This window comes from Cricetulus griseus, chromosome 2 (genome assembly GCF_003668045.3).
Source record: "Cricetulus griseus strain 17A/GY chromosome 2, alternate assembly CriGri-PICRH-1.0, whole genome shotgun sequence".
In the NCBI taxonomy this organism is placed as follows: Eukaryota; Metazoa; Chordata; class Mammalia; order Rodentia; family Cricetidae; genus Cricetulus; species Cricetulus griseus.
In genome coordinates, this window is record NC_048595.1 from 247064902 (window position 1) to 247081367 (window position 16466).

Sequence of the window (16466 nt, forward strand, 5' to 3'; positions counted from 1 at the left end):
CATGCCATACACCTCCCTGTTTCCAAGTGTACTTGGTTTTGCTTTGGATCTGTTGCACACGTGGCTTCCTCTGCCTGGAATGTCTTTTCTTCTGAAGTTAGCTGATAGCTCTCATTTATTCTTTTTTGGTTCATAATTTAAGCATCACTTCCTAAGAGCACTCATCAGACACTTGATGAGATCATATTTCCCTTTGATACAATCCTACTGCCAGGCCACCCTGTCCTGTCTATAAGTTACTCTAGTCTGATTTTGACGTAGTCCTGTATCATTTGATTGCTGCTGAGCTGCATCTTGCTTGTGCAAGATGCTTCCTGAAGAAAAAGTACCACAGTGCCATTTGCAATCATGCTGGATATTCATTCTCACTAGATTTTTCCATGCAATTTAAAAATATTTAAATTACATTACTCTGTAATTTAAATTTCTCATCATCTTTGATAGACAGTGTAATACGATGCTAAGGAAAATTGTTGAAGTGTTAGAATTGGATTCATTTGTGCGCAGGTTACTTAAACATAAACTTTATATCATTTGCATGTTTTTTTGAAAACTGTTTTAAAATTTATTTACCTTATTTTATGTGTATGAGTGCTTTGCCTGCATATATGTATATGCACCCTGTGCTTGCCTGATGCCTATGGAGGTCAGAAGAGAGCGTTTGATCCCCTGGAACTGGAGTTAAGGTGTCTGCAACCCCCTATGTAGGTTCTGGGAACTCAACCTGTGTCCTATATAAGAGCAACAATACCTTTTTACTGCTGAACCATCTTTCCAGCCCACTGTGTGTGTGTGTGTGTGTGTGTGTGTGTGTGTGTGTGTGTGTGTGTGTGTGTGTGTGTGTATTTGTGCCACAGTGTGCATGTGGAGGTCAGAGGAAAACTTGCAGAAGTTTGTTCTCTCCTTTCAGCATTTGGGTCACCCAGGATTGAACTCAGGTCTCTGGGCTTGGCAGCAGGAGTCTTTACTTTCTGAGCCATCTCACTGACACTGTTTGCTCTCCTGTGCTTCATACTTAATATATTCGGTACCATGCCCATGCAAATTTGGATGCCTTCTATATGAAGTTTTTATCGATCAATTTTTAGTATCTTAACCTGTTCTTTGTAATTAACATAAGCCAGCATCTTCACTTTCGTTGATGAAGTATCCTCCACGCGTAGGACACTGTGCAAAAGGACATTTACTTTTATGAATCTCACCAGTATGCTTGGAAAACTGTACCTTATCTCAATAAAAGGTAGAGAATGTATAATATTTGTTACTTACAAATTTATGTGATTGGATGTGAGAATTCATGGGGAACACAAGGTTACCACTCCTCTTTCCTCAAGGGGAAGAAAGACTGTACTAGGTGTCCATGCAAAAATCAGGAATGGCAAATGCAGGTGAGGAGGGTCATAAATTATGATCACCGTGACCCATGAGTTCTTTCTGGTGAAATGTGGCAAATAAACACTGAGAGTTTTGTATGGTTCAGCTTTATGAGTTGTAATTACCAGATGGATTTTGTAATTCTTAGCTGTATGCCACTTTTCAGTGACTCCCTTCAGCCTTCAGTGGCTGCTCTATGGTGAGTCAGTGTGACTACTGTGTGAATGACCACTGTCTGGCTTTGGGGCCCACAGAGCTCAGCCACTGCCTGTCTGAAAAGTCTCAATTTTTAAGCCCCAAGCTCCCTTGCTCCCCCTTTACACAGGATTTCTCTATGTAGCTCTGGCTGTCCTGGAACTCAATCTGTGGTCCAGGCTGGCCTCAAACTCAGAGATCCACCTGCCTCGGCTTCACAAGTGCTGGGATTAAAGGCATGCACCACCATCACTGATATCTATCTATCTATCTATCTATCTATCTATCTATCTATCTATCTATTTATATTTTTTAAAATTTATTTTTATTTTATGTACATTGGAACTGGAATTACAGACAGTCATGAGCTGCCATGTGGGTGCTGGGAATTGAACCCAGGTCCTCTGGAAGAACCGTCAGTGCTCTTTACCACTGAGCCATCTCTCCAGCCCCAACCTTTATTTTTATTTTTAAATCTTTTTCTAGTCACAGTTTTTAGGGAGATATTGAATGATAAAGCTACTTAGAGGAAAATATTTAAGACACCTCTCTGTCGTTATCCTGGAGAGAAATTTGATCCTATTATTTGTACTTGAGATATTTTCATTTAGGTCATGCATGGTAATGGGTCCTGGAAAAACAAATTATGAGTAGATTGAAAGATATGGAAACCAAATTTTGGAAACCATTGCAAGTTCCCTTCTCCCCTCCATAAAAGAAAGGCCAGTGTCTTGGGGACAGCTAGGGGACACCTGTGTTTGATTACTGGTCACAGAGTAAGCAATTACTTGTTATGGCTGCATCTATTTGCTATTTTAGTTTCTACAGTATGCCCCAGAGATTAGGTTTAAAAAAAGTTAGTGTGGGAACCGAAAGTCCACAGTTTCTCAGTGCTTGCCCTCACCCATCCAGCCCTAAGTCAGTGTGAATGAAACCAATGCTCAGTCCTCAGAGCAGAGAGAGGGCAAAGACGGCTCTGTTTAAGTAGGAGGGGGAAGGGTCACTAACAGGCTACATTTCTGGTTATGTTAGAAAGGAAGGCTTGCTTTTAGGAGTAGCCTTTAGCCACTATTGCATGAGACAAGTGATTTGTTGGTTTTTTTTTTTTTTTAACTCTTTGCTCTTTATTCTTTGGACTCTTTGATCTTTTGGGGGTCCTCCACCCAGCTCCCAAATAAGTCACACATGGAGGCTTATTTTTATGAGTGCCCGGCCTAAGCTTGGCTTGTTTCTTGTCTGCTTTTCTTATCTTATATTAACCTATTTTCCTTTGGCCTCTAAAGATTTTTCCTTTCTCTTACTTCTGTATGTCTTCATTTCATTGTTACTCCGAGGCTGGCAAGGTGGCTGGCCACTGATGTCCTCCTCACCTTGTTCTTGGTCATTCCCCTCCATTTCTCCTTCTATTTATGCCTGCCAGCCCTGCCAATTCTTGCTCCTTCCTTGCTACTGTCTGTTCAGGTCTTCATTAGACCATCAGTGTTTTAGACAGGCAAAGAATCACAGCTTCACAGAGTTAAACAAATGCAGCCCAAACAAAAGCAACACATCTTTACATCGTTAAACAGCTGTTCTAGAGCATAAGCAAATGTAACACATCTTAAAATAATATTCTACAAGTGGTATAAACTGTCTGCTAACAGTAGCAGGACAGGTTTTCATTTCTGAACATGTTTTCTTAAGTGAGGTCTCCCCTGGCCCCCCCGACCTTCTGATTTACAAATAGGTTGACAACACCAGCTGTGTAACTTGTCCTAGAGGACAGTGATCTGATTTTGCTATTGTACCTCTGTGAGGCAGTGGGAGCTACCAATTCTACTAATGTTGCCTTAAGTTAATACACACTTACAGGACTGTGGGGAATCTCAGGTCCCGCCCAGTCCTGTGTGTGCGTGTGCGCGTGTGTGCGTGTGTGCGTGTGTGTGTGTGTGTGTGTGTGTGTGTGTGTGTGTGTGTGTGTGTGTGTGCGCGCGCGCGCGCGCATGCATGTGTTTGTTTCATCTTCTCCAGTTTGTACTCCCTATAGTTCTCTATACTCATCCTTTTCTTTGTACTCTTTCCCATTTGCTTGTGTTAGGCCTTCTAAGATGGGACTGTCAGTCTAAGCAACTGAACCCAATCGTTTTTAGACAAACTTTGCAAATGAAAAGTTAAAAAATATTGCAGTTTAGGGGGCTGGAGAGATGGCTCAGAGGTTAAGAGCACTGACTGCTCTTCCAGAGGTCCTGAGTTCAATTCACAGCAACCACATGGTGCTCACAACCATCAGTATGAGATCTGCTGCTCTCTTCTGGTGTGCAGATATACATGGAAGCATTATGTTGTATACATAATAAATAAAATTAAATAAATATTTCTGTTTAATGTTTCCATTTTTGTAATTTTCATTATGGTAACAGCCCTTTTATTCCCTTTTATTAATAAACATGAGACATAATTAGAGGCCAACCTGGGGTAGGGAATGACTCAGTCTGTTAATTTGGATGTATGATCTATCAGAGTCTAAGTTATTGTTGTATTTTCTCTCTCTCTGGGTATTGGTGGAGTACCAGTGCATGTGTGTCGTATACATGTTTGCATGTATGTGGTGCATGTGTGTGACCTTGTACACATTTGGAGACCAGAAGGTGGCATTGATAACCTTCCTCTATTGCTCATCACCATATGCCTTGAGACAAGGTCTCTCCTTTGAATCCAGAACTCTCTGATACGAATGGGTTAGTCTAGCTATCCACTCTGCTTTCTGAGGTTGTAAGGACATGCCACATCCACTTTCTCTCTGGCTCTTGGAGATCTGCATTCTTGTCCCCAAACTTGCACAGTAAGTGCTGTATGCTCTGCTAGCTCCCGAGTTCCAGTACTTGAATTCTTAACATTTTCAGAAAAAGGAGTTTGTTTTTGTTAGGACAGTGGTGAAAACTGTCATTTCTAACTGACTCTTTATGATTGTGTTCCAGTATTATTAACGACTTTTCTTCCTTTTGTTGAGAAAGGAAGAAACTCCTTTGTTTGCTTGGGTTACAAGGATCCTGTAACCTCATTATTCTTGAATCTGAAAACTCAGTTAGGAAACTATTCAACTCTACTTCTTCTGATCGATCATTACCTGTCACTGACTTACTCATGAGCAGCTATCATCATTACAACAGTACAACTGAGTAGCTAACAATGCTTGTTAGTTTTGAATACAAATGGAGGCCTAGTTCTTCTTCTGCCACATTAAATAGAGTATTCTCACCTTCCAACATAAAGTGTCTACTTAGTCGAATATGTTGACTTTAGCGATAGCATTTCTCCATGGAAAAGTGGGGAAACAGCAGGTTCTCATTTCTTGGCCTTCAGCTCTGGCTTTCCATTATGAACTATGATGAGCTGTGTCACAGTGACAGATTCGAATTGCTAGTATGATCCTTAGACAGTCAGTTGCCAGAGACTGCATGATGTATAACCTTTCCTTCCTTGTGTGTTCTATTCTGGTCTCAGTGAAAAGGCAAGCAGGGATCACAGAGCTGTCTGCAGGACAAAGACTCGCCTGCATTTTGGGTAATGCACCGTAATTATTCCCACTCAAGTTGCTTTTCATGTTAGCAGCCACTTCTCCAAATATCTCAGTACTGGGGAAAATGAAAGCAGTGCCAGTTGGAGAGCCTATGGAGAGAGTCAGGGTCTCGGAGATGGGAGACATCTTGGAGCAGGAGTAGGAGTCCTTTAACATTGGTGTGTGTGTTTTTCTGAGAACAGCATGGAGGAAGGGGTATCCTAATTTTATGCAAGATTTCAGAGAAGCAAAGGAGGGAGGGAAAAGAAGCAGTACAGAGAAGAAAGCTGGCAGGGAGCCCTAATAGGCTGGGATCAGAGGCCAGGATTGTGGAGGGAGGGACCAAGAAAATCAGGATGGAGGGTTGGCAGGGGGAATGAGAGGACAGAGCTATGAGAAGGACTGAGAAAGGCTGTGATAAGTGACAGGGGATTGAAGTTTACAAGTGTTCCACTATTTAACACTGTCATCTCAGTTTTAACCTTTGAAAATGTTCTTTTCACACATCTCTAGTTTGATTCTTCATACTGTGTGGTACAGAAGGGAATGAATATGTGCAAAGAAAACATTTCTGAGGACATTTTTGTTATCTCAGCCCACCAAAAGAGACAGCATCCTTCAGTTCTCCTCCCAGCCTCAGGGCGAGGCCCTGGCACTTCCGACACAGGGGATTAAGGCAGAAACAGGTTAAACCATTTGTACAGGGAGGAAAACTGAGTGGATGTGCATGAAGTACAGAAAACTGGAGTCCCAGTAAGAGAGGAAAGTGGCTAATATGATTGCCCACTTAAGTTATGACCTATGTCCTTAACCACTTCAGTAATCATGGCACTTAAGTCTTCTATGCCGTGAACATGAACATGGAAATTTTATGGTCAAAGGGCCAAGTGCTTGGTTGTCTTTTTTTTCCCCCTTTCTTTCAAAAAGTATGCTAGGGAGATTAAATTATAGAACAATAGTGAATCCAGTCTTAAGATTTAGCATGCACCAGATAAGTTCTATGGGAAGTGGCCTCTATGGGAAGGGAAAAAACTGTTAAAGTTTAGGAAGTGTTTATTGGTTTTGTATGTCCCTCCCTACCTCCCTCCCTCCCTCCTCCCTCCCTCCCTCCCTCCCTCCCTCCCTCCCTCCCTCCCTCCTTCCCTCCCTCTCTCCCCATTAGGAATCATTTCATTAATACAGAGGCAAACAACTCTCTGTGAGTTTGAGGCTAGCCTGGTCATAGAGTTCCGGGTCAACGAAGGCTTTTTATGTAGAAGTCTTTTCTCTGTCCCGCCTAGCATCTTCCAAATAACCCCATGGAGACTTACTATTAATTATGAAAGCTCAATAACTTAGGCATGTTCCTAACTAGTTCTTACAACTTAAATTAATCTATTTCTATTAATTTACTTTCTTCCTTGTGGTTTTATGACGCCATTTCCACACAGTCCATTCTGCTTCCTCTCTGTCTGGCTGTCAACTCTGTTCTTCTCCTTCCCAGCATCTTCTGTGCCCTGAAAATCCTGACTAGAGAGAACAGGTGTGGATTATGTTAAAGCCACTGATGAAAGAGTTGGAATTTCATTCTTATTGTAATGTGAGGATAAGGAAAGTTAATTGTAGGTTTCAGGAAAAGGACAGAAGTCTGCATCTACCAAAAATATTGTAGGGCTGCTAGCATGGAACTCACAAAATGCATTACCATACCACTCTAAATGGTTGTTGTCCTTAGGATCAGAGCTTGGTAAAGAAAGGTTGTGAATGAGTACACAGGTAAGTCAGAAGGGTTGAGGAATGAGCTTGAAGCTGGCAATAAGAATCGTAGGTGAACTTCATGATGAAATTAGGGGAAGTTAATATTAATGTCATTAATGTGTGTGTGTGTGGGGGTGTGGGTGTGGGTGTGTCTGTCTTGCATACAAGTATGTACATGCATGTACTTGTGCATGTATTTGGACGCCAGATAATGATGTCAAATGTTCTGCTCTATTATGCTCTACCTTAACTCTATCAAGTCAAGGTTGATCAGCAAGCTCCATCCATCCTCCTGTCTCCACCACCACCATAACTGGGATGTTAGTTTCATCTGAATCCATGCTTAGCTTTTTTCATATGAGTGTTGGGGACTCAAAATCAGGTCCTCATTTTCACATAGCAAGAAAGCACTGAAGCAACCCTGGCCAGATGTGTTGGTGGTTGCTTCTCAGGCTGCCTTGGCATGAAATTATTACTGTATATTGTCCTTAGAGCGGTAGATGCTGTGTTGTGGTGCATTTGTGTGTGCGTCCATCTTTTACTTTTAGCTGTCCCTCTGGAGGATGTTAAAACACCCTTTGTTAAGACAAGTAGAGCACTACAGAAACATTTAGCTTGTTTGATTTTTAATCGCCCTCCTCTCTGTTTAAAAGTTCTTTTTTTTAGTGACCTTTCTTTACCACATGGACTGAATGAATGCATATAGACTCAATATAGGAGCAATGATGTTCTCACAGGAAGAAGAAAGAACTGTACATGTTTTAAAAGATACTGGTTCTGTGACTATGAATCGGGGATCTCTCTATATGACTTACTGACCCTTTCAGCAGACTCATGAGGTCAAATTAATTTCCTAGGATTACTAACATGTACTTCCTTTGCTCTCATTCTCTCATGAGTGTATAGGCAGATTGAGTGAAGATGTAAAACTAAGAATCTGAGTGGCTTGCTTTTTCTTTTTCTTCTTTCTTTCTTTCTTTCTTTCTTTCTTTCTTTCTTTCTTTTTTTTTTTTTTTTTTTTTGAGACAGGGTTTCTTTGTATTGCTATGGAGGTGGTCCTGGAACTTGCTCTGTAGACCAGACTGGCCTCGAACTCATAGAGATCTGCCTGCATTTCTGCCTCCGGAGTGCTGGGATTAAAGGAGTGCGCCCGGCCTTGAGTGGCTTTTATTAAGTCAAACATTAGCATTTGACAAAGTAAAAATAATGCCTGATCCCTTTGGTGAAATATAGTTATTTCATAAAAAACTGTGGGGGGTGTGATTGTTAAACAAATTAGTAAATATTTTACAATTTTTATTTTATTTACTTTTTGGTTGGTTGGTTTGTTTGGAGAGTGCCTGACTGTTAAGTCCAAGACTGTGGGTCTAATTTTCAGCATCATCAAAGCAGAGCAGAGCAAATACATCAATTTTCAGTCTTAATTTCCTGTATGGTCAGTGTTGACACAACTAAGAGTTGATATACTCTTGCTGATAATTAGTTTATTAACTTGGGCATGTGTGTATATGTATGATGTGTGAGGGCAGGCAAGATGAAAACTTGGTTGAGTTTGTTTTCTTTTACACCTTTATTTGGGTTCTGGGAATTGAACTCAGGTTAGTTGCATGGTAAACTCCTTCACCAATTGCGCCATCTTGCTGGCCCTGTGATCCCAGTGTATTTACAGTGCATAGGCATTCTGAAGCTAAAATATTCAGGTGCCATTACTAAAAGCAGAATTTTTGTGTAGCTATGTTAAGGTTTTGTTAACAGTAACAAAATTCTTAGGTTCACACCTCAAACCTTTTACTAGTCCAGCAAATTCTTCTTTCTCAGAACTTCGTAAATCAATTCCAATTACTAGTTTGATTTTGTTGTTTTTACAATCTGGGGCATGTGTTGGCTGATTCTCATGGCTACCTTGTCATCCAATCAGTCATCAAAATAATCATACATATCTTTTTAAAAATTTTAAATGTGTAGTGTGTGCTTGTACATATATAAATTTGGGTTTGAACATATCACTAGTTTATTGCTTCAGGATTCCAGATTCATGCTTTCTTATCTCTATGATACATTTCTCTTTCATAGTTAACATGGTATCTTCATCAGGAGAAGACACAGATCAGACTTTTGGTATTAGGAACGTACCCCATTTCCTACTTGAATGGGTCTCTATCTGTAGGGAAAGCTGTAGCCACGCCTTCTTAGGGGCTGGCTACAGGTGTGCCTGACCAGGCTTGTGAGGGCGTGGTCAGAGTGACATAGTGGGACTGGGTTTTCGGTTTCGGTTTCTCTTTGCTGCTTGCTATCCAGACCTCTACCACGCCAGCTGGCTAGGTTGCTCTGTAAGTAAGGCTTTTCCCTATTAAATACCCTTATATTTCTACCTGACTCCGTATTGGTAATTTCCCACTATATCTATCCTTTTTCTCTTGTGGATACTACAGAGGTGTTGCACTGTATGGATAAAATCCATAGGTCACTCAGCAAGCTTCCAGCCAAAACTACGACCTGGCTACCACCTATGTTGTCCCTGCTGTTGTCCACAGTGAAATGGTATGCTGCCCTGCATCTCAGTCTGTTGCACAAGGACTCTTCCTTCCTTGCTTTTCTTGCAACTGTGGACCCACTCCATCCTAAGCAGTTCAGGAAATGTCTCTAGCACCCACTCAAACCCTCTCTAGGAAGAGCTGAGTCAAACAGTCACCTCTAACCTCCCCTTCTACATTGATGTCTTCAATGGGCACTAGGTTATTATAAGGTTCTCTTTACATGTTTTTAAAGATCTTACCTTCTTGCATTTAACATTTCTCTTCTCTTATGTTAAATTTACCAAGTGGCTTCATTCCTAGATCAGTCATGTGAGAGAACATTGTTATCTTTTCTTTTATCAAATATGTGTACGTGCTTGGATGCACATGTGTGTGGGTGCACCTATGCAAATGCACACATGTGTCAGTCAGAGTGCAACTTGTAACAGTCAGACTTCTCTTTCCACCATATGTGTGTTGAGAGAGATTGAACTCAGTGCACCAGGCTTGCTTTGCAGGAAGCACCTTTACTTCCTCTTCTGTCTCTTTGGTCCTCCTTGTTATTGTTGTCTTGAAGGAAGATGGCCCTTCCAAGGAATCCTCATGGCACTTCTTTCAAATCTGGGTAAAAACAGCATATTGAGAAACACCTGAATCAAAAAATTTACAAGCTCTGAGCCTGTTCTGGGAAAGAAACTATTGTTTGTGTGAAGAAAAATCCTGATAGGCCTGTCAGATTGGGGAAGGCGATTAGTAAAGGGAGCAAGAGTTAAAGTGATCCGAGCACATTGAATGAAGAACATGGAAAGCCATGGCTGCTAAGTTTGTCTTTTAATTTGTAAGACATCTTAAGTATTTTGAATAACGAGATTAGTGAAATACTGTATTAGAATGCCAAAGTCAAAAAATTATATAGTGTTGCATTTATGCACAGGGGGAGTTTTGAGTAATGCATGGAGATCTGTGTCTTTTCTATCAATATGATAATCTAAAGTAGGGTTAACCCTAGAACTATAACTTAAAGATTATCATTATATTAAGTCCATGATACATTACACCTATTCCTTAGATGATGGTGTTTGCGAATAGAAGACTTTCTTCCTTTGACAATGAGTACTTTTTAAAAGGCCAATAACTTGCATCAAATATCTATTTTTCTCCAATTAGTAATGATGCTATTTATGTCTTCTTTTAAGAGATTCATAACATGTACATAAGCAAAAAGTCATGGCAGTTACTGCCCCACTGGTAATGCACTCAGCATTTGGCTCTATGTCTTTTATTTTTTCAGTCTCAAGATTCATGTGTGTATGTATATAATTAAATACATGTGTAAGAAGATATTTATATATGTGTTCCCATTGCTTTAATATAAAATGATCCCAAAGATGCTTATTTTGATAGCTTGGTTCCCTTTGCAGCATGTGGAAGGGTGAGGTTTTGGGAATGTGTTCGGATTATGGGAACTGTGCTATGCTCAGTAGATTGGTTCATTGATGTTCTTGTCATTGTGTAGCTTATTAGGAGGTAGGGGCTGCTTGGAGTGGGGCTTACTGAGATTGTTGTCTTAGACATGTATCTTGACTCAGTCAACAGTAGCTCTTCTATACTACTTCTGTCATAGGTTGTGACACCAAGTGACCATGGAATGAAACATTTGAAACCTTCAGCCAAAATAAATCTTTTCTGTTTTTAAAGTTGATTTTCCATAAGTATTTTGTCACAGTGATGGAAAAGTAGCCATATGAATGCAATATTTTATAGCCTGCATATTTTGCCTACTATGAAATATTTAAATGATATTTTTAATGGCTACATCACTGTTCATCAAATTCATTATCTGAAACTTTATTAATTGTATATTATTGAATATTTATATTCCTTTTATTTTCTCCATTTTAATCAATATAATGAAATGAGTTCTTTTCAGTTGTATCTTTGTTCATTTACACGTGACTTTTTTTTTTTTTTTTTTGGTTTTTTGAGACTGGGTTGCTCTGTGGCTTTGGAGGCTGTCCTGGAACTAGCTCTTATGGACCAGGCTGGTCTCAAACTCACAGAGATCCGCCTGCCTCTGCCTCCTGAGTGCTGGGATTAAAGGCGTGCGCCACCAATGCCTGGCCTACAAGTGACTTTTTTCTTGTGCACATTTATCAATTTTGAATTACCACATCAGAGGGCAGATATACCTTTCAAGGTTTTGCTTCTTATTGCCTAATTGTTCTCCAGTACGTTGCACTACTTAAAAATAATGCAAGCATGTAGATTAGGCATTTCTCAAGTAATGGTGGAGAATATTAACCACACATCAAAGAAACTACCTTTAGTGAAGTATACCACACGTGTGTGACTTGACATTACTAAGCCTTCAGATAGCTAAGCCTCCATCAAACACTACTGAACACTTGAATTTGAGGGAACCAGAATATCAGTAAATAAGCTTTGATTTTTAACATTAAGAATGAGCAGCATACATGTGTAAAATTCCCAGATTTTATGTATGCAGAGCCAATTGTTCTCAGAGATTGTAGAAGCAGTCTTTAGAAATTGCTCAGAACACAGTGTTGGCTACATTCAAGCTAATGGAGGGAGGTCTGTGTCCCAGCTGTAGCTACACAGGGGCCAACTGTATAAATGGCCACTCTATCAAGTGGGTTGATGGGGCTTTCAGTTGCTACTGCTTGCTTCTTCCTTTGCAGAACTGTTCAGTAAGTGCATTATTAATGCACAGAACTCAGCCCAGGGAGCCAGGCAGGGCTCTGTGTAAATAAGACTATTTATCCCAATCATTCCATAGAAGTTAGTTATCAGCACTAATTTGCTTTATTATTTAACCTGTGTTGAGTGGTACTAAAATGCTGAAATAGTTAGGCTAAGCTTTTATTTCATGACTTTCATCTTTCTAATGATCAAATTGGTAAGGACTAATGATGACTAGAGTTTGTTCATTTCTTTAAAAAAAATGGTTGTAGCTTAAAATGCAAATGGCTGAAAATTGCTAAATGGTCTTAATGGTAAATATAATGCAGATTTAAAATGTGACACAAAGCATATTTTATTCCAAACTTTATTTTGTGATAGAAGAAAATTGCTATTAGGAAGCTAATAAATCTTTTGAGCTCCACACTTTAAAATTGCAAGTCAGAAGCTAAACTTGTAAAAATAAATACATAATTTCCTTGTCAAATGCTTTACCAATGGAGAAACAGGACATGGAAATAGGCCAACGGTGTGGCTAGCTTTTCTAGGATCTCAGGTCTGGTCATAGGTAAGACCAGAATCTAGTCTTGATGCAAACTGGTAATTCAGAAAGACATTTTGATAAATTAGTTACTGTGTTAAGTATGTGAGAAGAGCCATGAGTAAAAGCATCCTTTCTGCAAATTAGGTTAGGATACAGGATATCCTGTCCCCTCCTCTTTTGGCAAACATTTTCCAAAAATACACAGATGATTTATTTTACTAATGTGCTGTCTGTGAGAATCAAGTTAAAAGCCACTCCAGTTTATGAGAGAAGATGAAGACTGGGAACCCCAAGTAAACAATAACAGGAATTACTATTAATATAGTATGCATATTCTGTACTTGACTGTACTGAAGTCTGAGGCAAAATTGTCATAAAAGCTTAGGATCACAAAGGTCCACTCTGGTGGGAATTGTCCAGATTGAAAATTTGATTTTTTTTATGTAGTTGAAGCCTTACTCCCTGGAGTGATTTGAACTCCAGGTTGTAGATTAATTGAGATAGGTAGACCAGTAGTCATTGAGCTTTTAGTATGTCATTGGTACAAGTTATTATGTGTCAAAACAGAATACAGAAGATTAATTCTGTATTTCAGGAAGAGAGGGCCAAGTGTAGGGTCAGAACCCTTGTGAAAGTTAGCTCTGTAACATGACACCTAATGTATTGCTTTTGAAATTATATCCTGGGGAGAAAACTGATTTATGATAAAATTTGGTTCTAATTTTAAGTGTGACAAAATAATATCTTCATTATTTGTCATTTGTGTTTTTATTAAATACTTTTTTTTTTTTTTTTTTTTTTTTTTTTTGCTGAGAACAGCAGGATGTCTTTCTGGAGAGCTGCTTGCATTAATGTAGTAGCCTAGAGTCAACATCCAACTGTTGTAGTCACCACGTGACCTTTGCCAGTAGCAAAATGTCACTGTTAGTGCTCTGAAGTTAGGACTCTTTCATTTTTATCATCACAATCCACAATGAATGATTAGTTTCTCATAGTGACTTCATGCTTGCTTTTATTCAGCTTTAGAAGAGTAGAGTGGTCAGTGCAGCCTGGGGTAATCTTAATAGGCTGACAGTTTAGTGAATGAAACTACATTGTATCAGGTATGTACCAGAATTTAGGGTCAGCAGAACAGTTCAGGGGGTGTGAAACCTGAATTCGATTCCTAGACCCCATTTACTGGGAGGAGAATCCTGACTCACTCAAGCGCTTTCTGACTTCAGCCATGTGCCCTGACATACATGTGACTACACGAATGCACACATGCATGCATTCATGCACACATGTACACAGGCACACAGGTCCTCATAAAAAAGAAAGAAAGAAAAGAAAAGTTAAACATTAACCCTCATACTCACTTTACAAAGTATTCTTACTCTGTGACTTGATGTTCTCGGTCGTTAGTAAGTGGCAAAAGGCATATTACTTGAATAAAGAAAACCATTGGTATTTGAAGTTGGAAGTTATCCCATTTCCTGCCGTCTTCAATTTCCCTGCATTATTACCATTCTTGTTGAGGGAGAAAGAAAGAGAAGAAAGTACTTCCCATGCATATCAGATCAATCAATTTATTTGGTTTATTTTTCAAAACCTTGCATTTGGTAGGACTGGGGAAATATTAGACAGAGATTTGAACTGGAATCAGGCTCTTCCTGGTCTACCATATGACCTTGAGTCAGTAGTGATGCCTCTAATTTGTTAAACATGGTTTGTTACAAGTTGTAGAGAAGAATCAATTTGTCCATCCAGTTTGTTCAATATTAGTAAGGAATGGATTTACCAAGTATCTTGACTATGTCTTGACTAATATTATTCTATTGCTGTGCCCAAGAAGACATTTTAAGATTTATTATTTTCAGGGAGTAGTATTTTTTGTTGTTGTATGTTCCCTTTGGCTTATCAGTTTTCTTAGCACTGTTATTTGTATTGTCGCTTCAGGTTCCTATATGGTCGTGGACTCCTCAAATCATGATCCTGGAGAAAAAGCCCGACTTCAGCTGCCTACCATGAAGGAGAATGACACGCACTGTATTGATTTCAGTTACCTGTTATATAGCCAGAAGGGGTTGAACCCTGGCACTTTGAACATTCTAGTTAGGGTGAATAAAGGACCACTTGCTAATCCAATTTGGAATGTGACTGGATTCACTGGTCGAGACTGGCTTCGGGCTGAGCTGGCAGTGAGCACTTTTTGGCCCAATGAATACCAGGTAATCCTCTGAGATTTTCTGCTGTGTACTTTCATGTATTGGGTCTCCCTGTATATGGGAATTATAGATATAAATAACGGACTGTGTTCCTCCCCATTGAACCCCGTCTCCTCATCCTTGAGGAGGAGTTTGGATACATTGGCACAGAACCTTCTAACTAGAGACAATATTTTCATGCATACAAAAACATCACTTCAGCCCACAATTGTTTGCTTGGTGAAGGGCTACTTACTTCTGATTCTGATGCATATATTTCTATATCTTTGTGCAGGAAAAATAGTTTTTTTTCCCATTAAACTGCAATATTCTGACTGGATTGGCTTACTGATTTCTTGAAAATAACATTTGGGAGATAAACAGAAGATAGAATTTTGTGAAATGTTATCTTGAAGTGGTGACATGATTATTATTTTTCTTAACCAAATGAAATATTTAAAACAAGCAAACAACAACAACAAAAAAGATAGGCTGTCCATGAAAATCTTTGGATGATTTTTCTTGGGATGCTTAATCTGATTCCAATGAAAAGACACATTGAAGAATGTAGATTCCCTCTTTGGGGTTCTGTGACTGGCTTTATGTAGTTCACCATTGAAGTTCATGTCCCAGCTTGAAGACATGCCAGTCACACAGGCAGGCTATCAGGCTTAGGGCCTGGAAATACATAATCTTTTGTAAGAACTCAGAGTTTGTGTTAGACTTGAGATTTCACCATTTTTGTGGTTTATTATATGGCTAATGAAAAGGTATTTACGTGCAAGCACATTCCACAACAGCCATTAGCATGTATGTCAGTAACCATTCCATTCATGCATTTGAAAAGTTAGTCCTTTCTTAATGATTGCTACTCATTAACTAAAAGCAACAACAAGAACAACAACAACAAAAAAAACCCAATGCATCTCCTTACTTGGTTTCTTTTATTAATTTTTCCAGTTTCACCATTCTGGTGAAAGTTAAGGTTCTCATTTTCCGGTTATGCAGCTGGTGAAAATTTAGTGCACTTTGTTAGGTACTAGAGCTTCCATTATTCCTGAACTGAAAAATATCCTCTTTACTCTGATAGGAAAGCCATGTATTATTGTTTTTTTAAGGACCTACAGATTCCTACATATTGCATATGTAAGTGGGAGGGGTGTGTGTGTACACGTGTGTGCCTTTGTGCATGCTTGCATGTGCATGTGTGTCAAACTGCTGTTGGAGCAGTGATTGTGAACCAGTGGACTCGTCTGTGACTTGAGTGCCTTGGTGACTGTCATCACTAGATCTCCTGACTATATACTATTAGTCTACTGATTTCATGGGTATCTGTCATGGAACTTGATGTAGCAATAGGAAGAAGGTGGTCTGATGCAGCCAAAGGAAAATGCCAGCATTTGCAGCCCCCTTAACAAACACTGAAGCCCCAGACAACAAATAAATAAAACAGAATTGTACAGATGTAAGTTCCTGAGTCAGGCTGTGTAGCTATTTGCTATTTGTTACCCATGTAAGTAATTCCTCAAGGAATTAGAGTGATATATGTTCTTCCTCTTGATAAACACGACTGATAACATATGTATGACATGCTTTCCTCATATCACTAAGTAACTATATTCCTACCTTTATGTTTTCATTTTTTAAAAGACACACTTGACTCATTTATAGTAGAA

The 16466-nt window shown here is 39.4% G+C and overlaps 1 protein-coding gene across 2 annotated transcripts in view; it reads left to right on the forward strand.

Moving 5' to 3' along the window:
- LOC100763249 (receptor-type tyrosine-protein phosphatase kappa) overlaps positions 1–16466 on the forward strand; it is a 530034-nt gene that overhangs the window by 186181 nt on the left and 327387 nt on the right. For both annotated transcript variants that reach the window (XM_027402864.2, XM_027402866.2), the window contains exon 3: positions 14543–14814. In XM_027402864.2, coding sequence (XP_027258665.1) covers positions 14543–14814 — 272 coding nt within the window. The remainder of the gene's footprint in view (positions 1–14542; positions 14815–16466) is intronic.